Source organism: Atractosteus spatula, chromosome 20 (genome assembly GCF_055471065.1).
Source record: "Atractosteus spatula isolate fAtrSpa1 chromosome 20, fAtrSpa1.hap1, whole genome shotgun sequence".
In the NCBI taxonomy this organism is placed as follows: Eukaryota; Metazoa; Chordata; class Actinopteri; order Semionotiformes; family Lepisosteidae; genus Atractosteus; species Atractosteus spatula.
In genome coordinates, this window is record NC_142725.1 from 14,023,845 (window position 1) to 14,038,835 (window position 14,991).

General features: G+C 37.0%; 1 protein-coding gene across 1 annotated transcript in view; it reads left to right on the forward strand.

Moving 5' to 3' along the window:
* Positions 1–14,991, forward strand: part of plch2a (phospholipase C, eta 2a) — a 72,510-nt gene that overhangs the window by 33,876 nt on the left and 23,643 nt on the right. Inside the window, exons 6-12 of the mRNA XM_088937904.1 lie at positions 554–647; positions 931–1,134; positions 1,689–1,809; positions 2,934–3,105; positions 5,781–5,888; positions 11,203–11,361; positions 12,199–12,234. Coding sequence (XP_088794030.1) covers positions 554–647; positions 931–1,134; positions 1,689–1,809; positions 2,934–3,105; positions 5,781–5,888; positions 11,203–11,361; positions 12,199–12,234 — 894 coding nt within the window. The remainder of the gene's footprint in view (positions 1–553; positions 648–930; positions 1,135–1,688; positions 1,810–2,933; positions 3,106–5,780; positions 5,889–11,202; positions 11,362–12,198; positions 12,235–14,991) is intronic.

Sequence of the window (14,991 nt, forward strand, 5' to 3'; positions counted from 1 at the left end):
TTTTTTGCTTATCTTCATCTGCTTGCTGTTAAAAATTTAATGTAGGGCTGATTTTTAAAGTTACAGTTTAATCCAGAATTAGAGCTGCAGAAAGTAAACAGCGGAGGCAATAAAATATACTCTTTCTTTGTTTTTTTTCATGCCTGATCAGAAAGTATTGCTGTCAGTTGCAGAAGCGATAAGCCCACCAAGCTACTTAAGCAAAGTTCCCTTTTAGGCTTAGCAATGCCAATGGTTGACCTATTGTGAAAAAATAGATTGAGAGTGAAGCTAAGCATCTGGCACCATGTGACTCTTAAAAGATGTGACATTGATTGACAAGGATAGGCATCTGATCGACCAATCGGCTGTTTAAAAACGCCAGCTGTTGGGGTGGAAAATCAGATTGCAGTGCAGACATTGTGTGGGAGAACACTTGTCTCAAGCTTAGCTTTATTATGTGCTGTTTTTTATGTTTTGTAATTCTTATCTGTTAGAATTCTGTTTTTTTTTAATTTAATACATTGCAGTTAGCAAGTGTGAATATTCAGTTTTTTTTTTAACTTTTCCATAGATGACCAGTGTAACAAAAGAACACTGCCTGGAGATTGTGAACAAGTTTGAACCATGTCCTGAGAACCAGAGTCAAGGAGTCCTGGGGATTGACGGTAAGAAGCTGTAGTTCCCAGAACTTCCCAAATCCAGCTTTTGTTTCATCAATTTGTTATAATTCCCTTGGAGGGATAACTTACCCATCATATTTGTATTCCATTTTACTTTAAACTCTGTAATAAAAGTCCAATTACTTTTCCTGATTGAGTAGTGAAGAAGCCAATTCTGCCACACTTACAGCCCTAGAAATACAGTAGAGCTCCACTCAAGTTAGACAGCACTGATTGATTAATGTCAGCTTTTATTGATTTGTTCGTTACTTTTTTTTTGCCTTTCCAGGGTTTACCAACTATATGCGCAGCCCTGCTGGGGATATCTTCAACCCAGACCATTACGAGGTGAATCAGGACATGACCCAGTCCCTGTGCAACTATTTCATTGCCTCCTCTCACAACACATACCTGATGGGAGACCAGCTCATGTCTCAGTCGAGGGTTGACATGTACGCCTGGGTACTCCAGGCTGGCTGCCGCTGTGTGGAAGGTGAGACGAGATCTTTTTGGGGTGAAAATTCTTCTCCACCTCAAAATTTCCTTCCATGGATTTCTTTTCCCAGGACACTTGTTTCTCCAGAATGTGGAAGCATGCCGATATTGTGCTTTTTCAAAAAGGCATGTTCAGTGTGGCTGAATGTTCTCCACATGGCCTAAGAATCGTCAACTGTAATGGAGGAGAAACTTCAAAATAGCCTACTTGTACAACCTCCAGTATTTATTGAAGTTCATATTTATTGAAGCTCAGGACAAGTTTCCTTCAGCCCCATCCTGGAAAGGGTTCCTCACAAGTACTAATTTTCCTGGACTGTTTTACTTTTTGAAAGTCTTCAGAAAGTCACATACAGTAGTGCTCAGGAAAAGGCAGAAGCCCCCTCTAAAATTATGATTGAATGCTTTGAACTGAGGTCTACCTCAGTAGCATTTGTCTTGTGATTAGTTCTGCATGTTAAAAATTTGACTTTTTTTGGTAATGTAGAGATTGTTTTTTTTCTTCCTTCAAGGAGTAAATCCATTTTAAACTTTTCTCCTGTTTTCTTAAAGTGGACTGTTGGGACGGCCAGGATGGTGAACCGATTGTCCACCATGGCTACACCTTAACTTCAAAAATCCTTTTCAAAGACGTCATTGAAACCATCAACAAATATGCTTTTGTAAAAAACCCGTGAGTATGTCTCTGGACATCTTTTAAATACCCATGTGAATTCTGCCATAGCCATTTTGTAATATGGATATTATTCCCTGAGTATAATACAGTACAGGGAGAGACAAAAAGATGTATTTTCCTCATTTATGGAAATGTTCCGTTTCCCTTATAAGATATGTAGATGAAATTTGATTTAAGTTGCTTTATGTCTTGCACCCTAGTGAACTGAATCTGCAGTGAGTGTGTAATGCCCACATCCCAAACAAGTGCATTTGCTTTTCACAGTTAATGAGCAGTGTTATTGGAAGCTCTCTGTAGCCTGCCATTTTGTAGTTCGGTTATATGGATTCATCTTCCTTCCCTAGAGTTATGCTGTGTAATAGCAGGGTAGGTCAAGCATCTGAAGAATGGGTCATGGGTCAGTATCTTTCCTGATAAATTTCCTAAATTATGTTCTTAACGTATTGTTATCTTTTACAGAGTAATTTTAGGTGAGTCAGAAATAATCTTATGAATCAAACAAATCTATTGTCAGTAAAGCTGTGAAGAAATCATCAGGTTTTCTGCTTAATAGTAGTCTTATTAAGAGGGTTTGAGCATCTCCTCTCAAAACATTATGTACCCAGTGACTTCATAATGAGTCTGTCAAGTTGCTCAGTGCTGTCTAAGTGAAGATGGAGCTCTGTTAACATAGATTAACATATTCCTGCCTGGGACACATCACCAGCCTACTGATGTACAACATAAAGAATACACATTGTGTATTTTTTACGGCCACATCCTTAACAAACCAGCTAATGTGAATTAGATGCCCTTCGTTCTGGCCATGCAGTACAGGAGTTAGTGCGTGAAGCATCTGATTTTCTTTACACATTTGGTGCAGTTTGATTATGGATGACCCTAGCCCATTGTAAAGCTGTTATTTCCTCATAATAAAGTTTCTGGGCATTAACATGTACTGTAAAGCGTTAAAACATGACAGATCTGGTAATATTAGGAGTGCAGGAGATAAAACCCAGTTAGGCTAAATTTCTTACGTTCCTTATACTGGTCAAAGTTACTCTTGAGGTCAATTTTTACTTAAAAATGCATTTCAGCTTCTGGAAGCTTTTACATATTAATAATACATCTTCCTCTTCTAGATACCCAGTCATCCTGTCTATAGAGAACCATTGCAGTGTACCTCAGCAGAAGAAGATGGCCCAGTATTTAATAGAAGTTTTGGGAGAAAAACTGGATCTGTCCTCAGTCAACATGGATGAGTCTGGACTTCTGCCTTCCCCCGAAACCCTGAAAGGAAAAATTCTAGTCAAGGTAATACTGTTTAGAAGACTGGGTCCAGAGAATAAATGACAAAAAAAGAAATGCTGATTAGATTAAATCTTGCTTTGGTGTTGATGACAAAGTAGCACCACCTGAAGTGAACAGACAGGGTGTTCTAAAAGAGGACCAACACACCGTTGTCCCCAGGGGGCAGTGTTCAGCTGTGTATTTTAAGTAGGGCAATGGGTAGGTTTGATAAATTGTTCTGTACAAGTTATAGGTCAGTGAGCAAGGAACTAACCATGAACTCTGTGAGCTGCATGCACCCCTAAGCATTCACATATGTTGCAGCACTGGTATTGTATGCCATAGTCACAGCAGGAGAGCATGTAGTAGCACTGAATTTTGGTACATACTTTTTCAAGGCATGTGACTCATCTGCAATTGCATCACTCTTAAATATTCGGAGCAGTTAATAACGGAAAAGCGTTGCCTTATAAAGATTGATTGTCAGCTTGAATACAAATCCTCAACAATTTATGATGTAGAACTTTTAATATGGCCACACTATATTGTAACAATTCTTAGTTTTTTTTTGCCATTGTAGAGGATATAGCTTATTCCAAGGGAGAATAATCCCAAAAGAATGTGAGTTTAACATTATAAGTGATGCTCTGAAGTATATATATGCTGTAACATTTAAATACAAAAAAGTATGGATTGAATTTGAAAACACTAATTGAGTTGAACACACCCAAATCTTTGTGTGACTGGTAACCATATTCTCAGTAAAATAGGAAGCAACGTTTTTTTGTGGCAAATCGAGAGACTAAAGGAACTTTTTCGGATTTGACCCTTTTCAGATATTCACCTTGCAAAGAATCTGTCATAGCAGTGCAATGAAATACATTAAAACAGAACCTTGTCTCTTGATAGATGGAAGGCTGGTATGAATCATTTCATTCACTTCTGCTAATCGGAGCCACAAGGTGTGAAATATCTGGCAGGCCTTTTAAACTGAAAATACTGTATATATGCCACAGCACTGCCCAGTCATGAAGATGGAAAACAAAATCATTAAACCTGCTAGGAAAATGTGAAGTTTCATTAAAGTTGTCATGTCTACAACGCTGAACTGCTTTTAGATGTCACTTATTCCATTAGCTTGAAGATCTCTGCTTGGATTTTTGCACACTTGGGTTTCAGACGTCACTCAGATTTTCATTTTGAAACAAAATCTTCTGTTCTAGAACTATAAATGTAATTGGTTAAGGAGTTTATCCAAAGTGCCTTACATTTCTGAACATTTACATGCACATCTACTGTACCTTGAAAATTGTTTTACAACATACGCCTAAGATAAGTCCCTTTTACAAAATACAGTATGCCTGCTTGTGAATTAGAACAGCCTTATTGCTCCTTAAATAATCCCTAAATTAATTTTAGTTAGAATATTGGTTAGTACAAACTAACGGCAGGAGGTTTGTGGTTAGAAAAGTTGTATATCTAAGTATGGTGCTGCAGCCTCCTGTATGCCTTCATAAATAGCACAGATTTTGGAAATTCTTGCTACTATAAGAGATGACACTTGGCAGACCCTTTACTGAGGTCAGAAGACTCTAACATATCATTTGGGTTTCACAGCAGCTGACAAAGTGATTGAAGATGATTGTGGAAAAGTGGAAAAACATCATTTTATAAGGCTGTGATTTATAACTAAGGTGACAAAATAAGACGTCCCTTGTCAGACTGCAGAATTGATCCACGTCATTTTTGAAATTGATCAATTACATTGGAATCTCATCAACCTGTTCTGGTTTTGGAATTGGGTTCGCTTTCTTTTTTTTTTTCCCTGACAAGTTATGAGCTGGTATTCGATTATGTTCATGTCAGTCATCATGTTAAACTGTACCTGAGCCTGAAATTTCCCTAATGAGCCTGTGCTCCATTTATGTCTCTACTTCCAGGAATATAATAAATCAATACTATGTTTGAGCACTAGGTACTGTAGTTGTTGTCTGTATTTTTTAAGTCCAGGTTGGAATGTACCAGATAGGATCACAATAAATATTGTGTTCACTGGGGCGTGTGGCTAGGTAAGGTGTGGTATATTGCTTTCTTTGCAGTCTTAGATGATATGAAATATGTTTATCAAGCTTCTTTGTTTTTGTAATTGTCTAGTGTATGAAAAAGTATGTATACAGTTTTGCTTTTTAAAAAAATGGTTCATCATAAAGCACACAAACCAGTCCCGAGGGTTTGGCTTAGTGTTTTGGAAAGCAATAACGTGGTCGTTTCAGGTGTTTTTCTATGATTTAATGTTTTTTATCTTAACGCAGTATACATAATGGCTTACCTTCCCAAATACTGTATATGACTGATTGGCAAATTAAATGGGATAATTTGACTTCACACAAATACGCTATTTAAATGCAAAAAAAACATTGAAGTTTATTTTGGACCCAAAAGAGCGGGTTTTGTGCAATATCCATTATACATCTGACAGTGTGACCTTTATTTTCAACATTGGAGTGTAATTTATATACCTGGAAAGCTTTATCAAAGCAGTAAGAACATTCATTAAAGGTAAGTTCAATGTTGGCTTCAAGAAAACAATAGGTTTGTGAAATTGTGATTATTTCAGAGGGTTTGCTGCATTTAAAATAAATTGGTGTAAATACACGTTTCTGGAAGAATGCTGATGTGAAGTGTATTTGACCTCTCAGGGGAAGAAACTCCCACCTAACATCGATGAGAACGCGGAGGAAGGCGATGTATCGGATGAAGACAGCGCAGATGAGATTGAGGATGACTGTAAACTGATGAATGGAGATGTAAGTTGAGGCTGTCCGTATTCTTCAGACTAGGAGATGACAGAATTACAAAAAAATTAACTTCTTCATTGCCTTACCATGTAGTTTCGGACTGGCTGTGTCATCTGATGTTACTTCTTTGTTTGAAACAAACCTATATCGCAGACATCCAAATGACATGTGCAGAGGGCTGAAATACTGTGATCAGGAATTCACTTAGCTATTGTGCATCTCACTCTGCTCCTGGAGAGCCCCTGTCCTGCAGGTTTTATTAGTAGCAATTAAATCATCAATTTCTAAATACAGTATGTAAAAAGATTTGTGATCAGTTAAATGAGTAATGTTTTCTAAATTAAGACATTTAGGGATCTTTTGGAACAGTCAGACAACTCTGCAGCCATCAATGGCTAGAATTCTTAATTTCTTAATTGAGCAAATTACTTGCTTAACTGATCAATAATGTGTGGCCTTAACCTTTATGCAATAAGACTTACTGGACTGCGGCTCTCTAGGACTAAAGTGGAGAATGTAAGATTTATTCAAACTTGTGTGGAGCTTTTTTGCTTTGTAAACAGGTGCATGCCCATATCAATAAAAGCTTCCGATATAATTAATGTTCTTCATTAGTTCCCTAACAAGGTTTCATTATAATTAGCATGTGTCACCAATCAGTTTAATAGATGAAATTCAGATGAGAAAGAAAGTATTCTATGTTTCAGCAAGTCACCAGAGTGGGGTAATTTGCCACCTGGAACTACTATTACCTGGTTTTGAGCAGATTGTGACAATTTTGTCATAATAGTTATGTACTGATGGATTTTATCTTCAAACTAATGATCTTATAGTTTTTGATCTGACAGTTTTACTGGAGGTACACATTGTGTTGATTCTCAAACCTGTATAGCTATCATTGCTGTCATTAAAAAGTGTTTCAGTTCTAGGTATTCTCCTAGGTATTCATTTATGTATATTTACACTTTCAATATTGTTTCTCTTCACTTCATTGGGTAGAATTTATGAAGTGTTCATTCTTTGATTATTATTGGGCCATTGGGTATCATTTCAGATCATCCTTTATTTTTTTTCTTAAGGCGTGCGCATCGGTACATACAGTACTGTATGAATTAGAAGGGATTTTTCTCATGCTCTGATGTAGGCTATTGAATATTTCATTATTTCAGTATTTCAATTTAGGCCAAGCTGTCATTGTTATCCATGCTGAATTATTTGTATATTTGCTTTGGTTAAACTTGCATGGAGGGAAATAGGTGTCGATGTCTGTAACAGTACAGAATTGCATTTTTGTTTTTGTTCTGATGTGAGGGCAGTGCTTTCACTGAAATGTTGTGATCGTGACAGCTGCCCCAATCACCTTAAGCTTGCCTGTTTGTGCATATATGTCAATATGTTGAATGTCCAGGTTCAGTAGACTCCATAATCAGTAATGGGATTTTGACCTCTGGCATCATTAAAGACAGCATTTGCATTGTTTTTCCCCTTGCAGTTTTAAGAGAGATACAGAGAGGCAACATCAATCTTGACTGTACAGTATTACATGATTTTATTTTCAAAGGTGATCCTTTCAGAAAGCAATCCTTCCACAGGCTGAAAAGGATAGATTTCCTCATACTCATTGCCATCAGTAGTGGGATCAAAACGAAATGAAGACATCAGTTGCTTATAAAAATGCCCTTTTCCCTGAGTTTTCTGGAAAAAAAAATGAAAGCTTTTATTTTTGCTGAACTTCCTTTGGATCATTTTTCACTTTGGCATTTTCTCTGAAATGAATCTCTTCCCCAGAAAAATATGATCATTTTTAGAAGAGCAGAGGAAATCTCTGTATTGATCAAGAATCAGATGTGGCCTATTGGGCCTTTTTATAGATTGATGAGATCATCTCACTGATGAGCATTGATAACCTCACTGTACTGTACAGTACTTTCTGGCTTGCAGGAAATCTTAATATATCCAAATTTGGTTTAAAAAAATCTATATTTCTTAGAACGTCCATGTGAGGGGAATGTATTGTGTCAAAATATGCAAGCAAAAAATGTTCTTTAACACAGTAATGCTAATTACATTTTAGATGATGAAAGTGGACATTCTTGCTTCCTTGCTTGTGAGAACTTAAGATTGAACTGGAATTCATGACAATGTCTTCATCCCTTCCTCCCTCGCTATACTAGGATTAATTTAAATTACATTAAATTTAATTGAATCTCAGAGTCAGGAAGTCTCTCAGGAGATAGCTCTCAAGACAGGAAAAGCAACAGTTAAATATACCCATCTTATAATTGGTTTCCAGCTGTACCATGTTTGGGAATATACTGTATAAGCACATGAATCAATTTACTATAATGAAATGCTGCTTCTCTGAAGTCTTCACCTACAGTACTTTGTTTTGTGAGGCCAGAGACCTTTGTGGGGGGAGCTCAGTAATAACTATCACTAAACAGCCTTCCAGTTTATTCTTCCAAAGAAAATTGTAACATTTTCCCTTATTTTAATTCCCTTTTTTTTTTGCTCCCATACTTACAGAGAGCATTGATTTGAAGCAGAAAGGTGTTTTAATGAAAATGGAAAAGACTTTAAAATATACTGTAGGTGAAGTTCTGGTGTTGCCTTTGGTGGCCTGAAAAAAATGAATTTGATGTGGTGTTAGTTATTGCTTATTGAAGAGTGTAGTTTTGGCTTATATATTTATGTCAACAAACTGAGAGACAAGAAAGATGGGTCTTTTGTCTTTTTGTAGTTGGCACTTAGAAAATCTTTGCAGAAACTCAACCAAGCATTGAGATTTGCTTCTCCTAGTTTTGACGTCCTCTCAGAAGGATGCATTCAAGATATAACTGAACTGTACTGTTTTACCAGATGTGTTGTTAAGTGCCTTGTTTAACACTGAACTGCTACGGTACTTCTGTTTCTGTCATCTTCAAATGTGTCAAAGCTGTCATTTCCTTGAAGGGTTTGTATTCTACACAGCCATGCATTTATTTCAATGACAGACTCTGTGCTCTTATGTACTTGTTCTTACTCATTCTTTCTCTCTGTCCAATGTTGCATGCTTAATATGAAGTGGAAGGTATTGTATAAACAAGATTATACTAAGGACTTGTATTAGTAACACCCATAGAAAGCAAATCCATAATGCATTAAGCCCTCAACAAAGTTCAAAGGTAGTATTGAGATGCATGTTAAAAATGCAGCAAAAAAATTACCCTCTCACAAGAGATTGATAAATAGGCTTTATTCAAGGACATTACTTTGGATGTGGCTAGTGGTGTTATAAATGAAATGGCTGTTTTGTTGCTCACTGCTCACACATTCAGATCTGTGTGCTATTAAGCAGTGCACCTACATACTGTCCAGTACCACTTCAAATGCAATTGGCTCTACAGACAAAGCCCCAGGGAATTCTGAAGGTAAAGATCCCACTTGATTTTTATATGCAGTTGCTGAACAGTGAGTGTGGAAGGTGGGATTGTTTTAAATCAAAGCCCCTGTAAATCCCATAAGTGTGCTGTTAATTCTTTATGGAACAAGCTGATACAATGACAAAGCAAAGAGGGTAGTGAGATGTACAGTATGTCAGTACTGACTACTCCTTTTATTCTTGGTATTTCTAGGTCCAATTTAACAATTATTTTACAAACGTTAACTGCTTTAATGCAGAAGCCATAGACTTTAGGGCTTTCACTTTTAATTCTATTTATTTACAAACTGGTACATTTTTTATAGTGTTTAAGAAGTGACTTTCATTACCTTTTGCAGCCCTTTCTAGACTGTTTTGTGGGAACAAAGTGTTTTCCCACCTTCCATAAATCAACACTCAGCAGCCTGTCCTTTATAATGAGGTACATTCAATTGTTGTTTTCAGGAAGGAATAAAGCTCTTTGAAAGGTGATGAGACTAGGAAACAAGACTTATGAATGATTATTCCAAGAGCTCCTTCCTTCTTAAAACAGATTTACATCTTGCAAAACCTAAGCCTGACCTTGTTTCCATAACTATTTAGTCTATTTGCCTAATCCACTTGGCTAATAAATGCCAATATAGCCAGTTGTCTGGAATTACAGCGCCACCTGCTGGTTTAGTTTTGTAACTGCTCTAAAAGAAAAGTGGGGAGTCTTCAGCCTTTTCCATAAAAGCCCAGTGATCAATTAAACCACCATCAGGTTATTGGTTTACTGCTTTGTCATGTTTATAATGGAAATAAGACATGCAGCTCCTTGAAAACCTTTTCCTTTTGACTCATCACATGGCTGGACCTTTTGTGTTTGAAAAAAAAGACAATACACAATTTTGAATTGTACATGACTAAATGCTTTTTAAAACTACTATTCATTTACAATTGTTGCAAGTGGAGTTAAAGTAATTATTTAAATCACCTGTTCTTCTGCAATTTTGAAAGCTAACAAAACAATTCTGCATCTACAGCATATTGAATCATTTACATACTGAATCTTGGCTTTACTATGAGATACAAATGTATTTTAATGGCAATATAATTTTGTAACATTATAGTTTCTTAAACAATAGCAAACTCTTTCGTATGTAAAACAAACATACCTCCATTTTCAAAAGGATTCTGAAGAAATCCTAACCAGATCTTCCAGAAGAGAACACGCAAATTTGGAACCCCATGTCCACGCGCAAATAAGCATTTCAAGTGTTGGTGCTTTATGCAGGATTATCTGCTCAATTTAGATTTGCTTGATCTAAATGCAGAGGCCCTCTTTAGACTTGCATTTTTATGTCCTGCTTTTGAGAAACAAAATCCAGCCCTTGATCAGTTTTGCTTGCAAACATCCCATTGTCTTAGTTCTGTACATTTTAGCATGTTGATATCAAAACACAAAATAAGTATTACTGTACGTGCTATATCATGTTTTTCAATTATTTTGAAGGCCTTGTACACCATACCAGTAAGCTGTTTTGTGTGTGTGTGTTGTAGACAGTGCAGTAACAGGACCGCATGAAAGGATGTAGTCATTCATATAATTATAACCATTTAATGCACATTGAAATATGGGGCATTTATTTTCTGCCAACATAATAAGGTTCTCCTTATTTGCCAATATAAATTTTTCTCTCGTGTCCTGTGCTGCACGCTCATGTACATGGAACAAGAGGGTTGAGTTGTTTTTCCTCATCCTCATGAAAAGCAGATATCCAGCACAATCATTCTTCACACTTCTTTTCTTCCATGCAGTACCTGTTCGGATTTTTTCCAGCCTTTTGATTTTTTGCATGTTCCAATTTTTCGTATCGTCTTTCTTGGCTGGCTCACTGGCAAAGGTTGTTTTCCTACTCACACTCGTGTCTCTGCACCCAGACATCTGTAAACAGAAAACAGGTGGAGAATGTGGCAAAAAAGAAGCTCGACTCCCTGATGAAAGAGTCAAAAATTCGGGATTGCGAAGATCCAGACAGCTTCACCATTGCAGCTCTGCCACCTTCGGGAAAGCTTAGTGAAAAACCTTCCCTGAAAAAGGTACTTGTTCTTTTTTTTTTGCAAGCTGTCTTGCTTTTCGCATCTTGTTATTTTTTCTTTTCTCTGTGCATTTAAATCATGCCTGCTGCCATCTCTGAATTAAGATAGCATTCCAGTACTTGAGCACATTTTGTAGTGCAGGTGTTGTAAAGATCTTTTTTTATTTGCCTGTTCTGGAATTTAATTTTTTTGTGCTGCTGCTCTTTGCATCTGCTTGTAGTGTTTTCCTTCTATTTGCACTTGCAGGGGGCTTTTACACACCCCTGAGTTATTCTCTCTTTCCCAGTCATCTGCCATATTAAATTTTCATGGGACTGAAAGCATGAAACATCTGCGGCATTTTAGTTGAGCACCAGGAGAGACCACATTGTATCACTTGAATGAAGAGGGGAATGCTTGCTCCCTAGTGCTAGCGTCGGGGGTTTGTTGGTTTGAGAGTTTGCTTCTTTCTAGTTCCACTCTTTATAGTCCATACTTTCACTCTAGGTGCTTTATAACTTCTGCAATGGATTCTCCTCCTCACAGTGCTGGATTTTCTTGGCTGTATTTTCAGATGTTTCTGACATCTGTCACACTTTGGTTAAAGCAAACCAACACTTTAAAGCTGTAAATACATGCCCGGTTGGAATTTTGGAGTGACGTGAAGTGAGATTCTTTGTTTTTGAAAGTGCATGACTATCATGGGTTGTGACGTAAAACCATATTGCTTTGAATGCTTGAATGGGCCCTTTTTGCATTTTTCTGCTTGGCCAATCTGCTTGTTTTCGCTTGCCTCTCAGTTCTACAGCTGCGGCTTCTTTGAGAAATTAAATTAAATATCCCTTCTTCCTCTTTTAGCAAAAAAGCAGTCCAATTCCAGGAGACAAGCACCTGGTGAGTGGTGATTCTTTATCATCTTCACAGCAGGGAGCATTTATTACAGCACATTGCCATTGCAGGCTGTAACCTACAGTAACTTGCTAATGTCTTATTGCTTGTTATGCACAGGCATACAGAGTGCTGCATTAGTTATCTCGCCTAATTCTGTTCCATCTGATTAGGGTTGTTTGTCAGTCAGTGCATTGCAAAGCATTTTTAATCATTTTCCTGATTCTGCAAAAATGTCTCTAATTTGCACTTACCTTTCAAGTACTGGTCCAACCGGTATTGACCGAAGGATAAACTTTATTTGCTATGCAACAAATCAAATTTCCATTAATCAAGTAAACATCTATAAAACCATTTTTAAAGGAAATTCCAACAGATGAGTTTAAGGAGGTTTTTTGTATTTGAATGTATTCGGTACAACACCCCATTAGGAAAAGAATTTGATTGAATCATGCCCCGATGTGTGGATTTTATTAATAAGCATATACTAAAGCAAAAACACCCCCGAGATGTATATAAAAGTGCTGTTTAAGCCCACATTGTGAAAAAAGATTTGTTATCTTTATTTAGCTTGTTTGTTCCTTTGCTGCAGTGATGTAAAAATGTAAAGGTTTAATATAGTTTCATTCGTGCCTTTTGGAAGATAGATGGACAGACATGCAGCAAAGTTTGCATAGTTGGGCCAGTTTCATGTTGATATTGACTTGCAGATGATTTTCTGTGAGGAATGATAAGTGGCCACTGATCGTCTCTAATTCCTTTTAGAAGTTTAGGGTATCGTGTTTCTCATGCTCTACATTCTGGCTCCTGGGCTTGTTTTTTCTTTTACTTCCCTTTTCCTTTTTTATTCTGCTTTTGCAAGGAGTGTGGTGCATTAACACCAAGCACACTTCTCCATCCTTTTGACACCCAGACTTGACTCGGAATGTCATTAATTGCAGATGGGCTTCATTTTCAGTCTAATTTAGCCTCCACTGATGGTGTCAATCTTCTGGCTTTTCCCTGTAATAAGGACAAATATTTGGCATCATTTTGCAATTGCTGTAGTGATTGAAGGGACTGAGTCTGCTGCTTAAAGTGCAGCGAGGCATGAGCAGCCTTTTACAAGTCTGGTAATGAACCATTAAAATTATGTTATCACACTCTTTCCTTTTGGCCCTTTGCTCATTGGTAATTTAGAAGGAAAAATAATGATGACAATTTCAAATGCAAGGGATAAGTATTTATTTGTAGTAATTATTTCTGTTAAGCTCTTTTCAAATTAAAATCAATATCACTTTCTTGCAAACCAGACTGCAACCTTGATTCCTAGCCAGTAGAGATCTCTTGGTACAGTATTTATGCAGGACATCATGGGCTACAATGGACCTTCAGAAATCTTCTCATAATGAAGACGATCAGTTGCTCATATTGCAGTTTGTGTAGTACTGAACCATGATATACTTTTGGAAATGATGTTAATAGTGTAAAAAATGATTTTTTGTGTAGCACAATCTCTCCGATGATATTACTTCTGTTTTGTCGATTTTTTTTTTCTTGTGTTTGTACTGAGTTTTCCAATGGTTTAACTGTCGTGTTTGCCATTAGTCATAAATTTTATAGTTCTTAAACTGTCTCTCAACACAAATGGAAGGGGGTAAGATAAACTGCAAATGTTGAATGTGCATTTTATTGTAAAGAAGGAATTCTGTTCAGTGGTGGTGGTTTGTCTGCTGTACCTTTAATACCTTGTATTAAAGCACAGTACAACTCCAGCATGCTGAGATAGGAAGGGTCAGATATACATTGCGCCTCATACATGCAAGTATCTCATTAGTGGTTGTATCTAGATCATTAATTGTGACATTTAAAGTGATTAATCTGAACAACTAAGTTCAGATCCTCTTGCACTGAATTGTCCTCCTGGATGTATTGTTTTCTTATCGTTTTACAATGGCCCATTTTAAAGCCACTTAATGCGATAAATGTAGTAGTAAATTGGTAGGCAATTTTGTTGGCTCATTAAAATGCTAGGAAGGTGGCTCTCTCAGCCACCCTTTTGTGGCAGAAATAATGGAGAAGAATGAGGTGTCACAGTGCGTCGATGGTCTATTTTACACTCCGCTTAGGAGAAAAAGGTGATGGATATAAATATGGTGACTCTGTGCTTATAGTATTGGTTCCTAATGGATGCGATAGGCTTGAGGAATAACCGCTGCTAGTCTGTGTCCTGAAGAAGCTGGCTGAATGCAATAAATTCCCTCCCTGCTGGTGTGTACTTCAGTTACAGTAATTCCTGCCCATTGATGCTTGGTCATATTTATTTCAGAGCATTTTTGCTCTTTTTAATGTCCCAAGTTAAAATGGTGATGTTCATGCAGCTATAGCCCTAATCTAAATACACCACCACACAGGTAGCATGGTACTCTGACCTCACGGTGGTTTGTGTGAATTTGAGAAAGGACTACACAAAAAGCTGTAACAGAGGGCATAGAGTTTCTTCTGAATTGATTTTTTTTACAACTTAATTTTTATTATTTGTCTTGAAGGCTTTCATGTGTACAATTGGGGTCAAATGAGAAAGCAACTGCAGTAAACAAAAAGTATGTTGTATTTCCTTCCAAGTCTTATATGTAGTTTTGATAATTGATTTTCCCCTGGGTAAAAGGTAACACTGACAGTAAGAGGTAGCTCTTTACTACTTGAGTTCTCCATCTTAAGCCACCATATGGAAACAATATCTCGCATCCACACCATCATCACTCTTAACTGACTTCAAGTTTT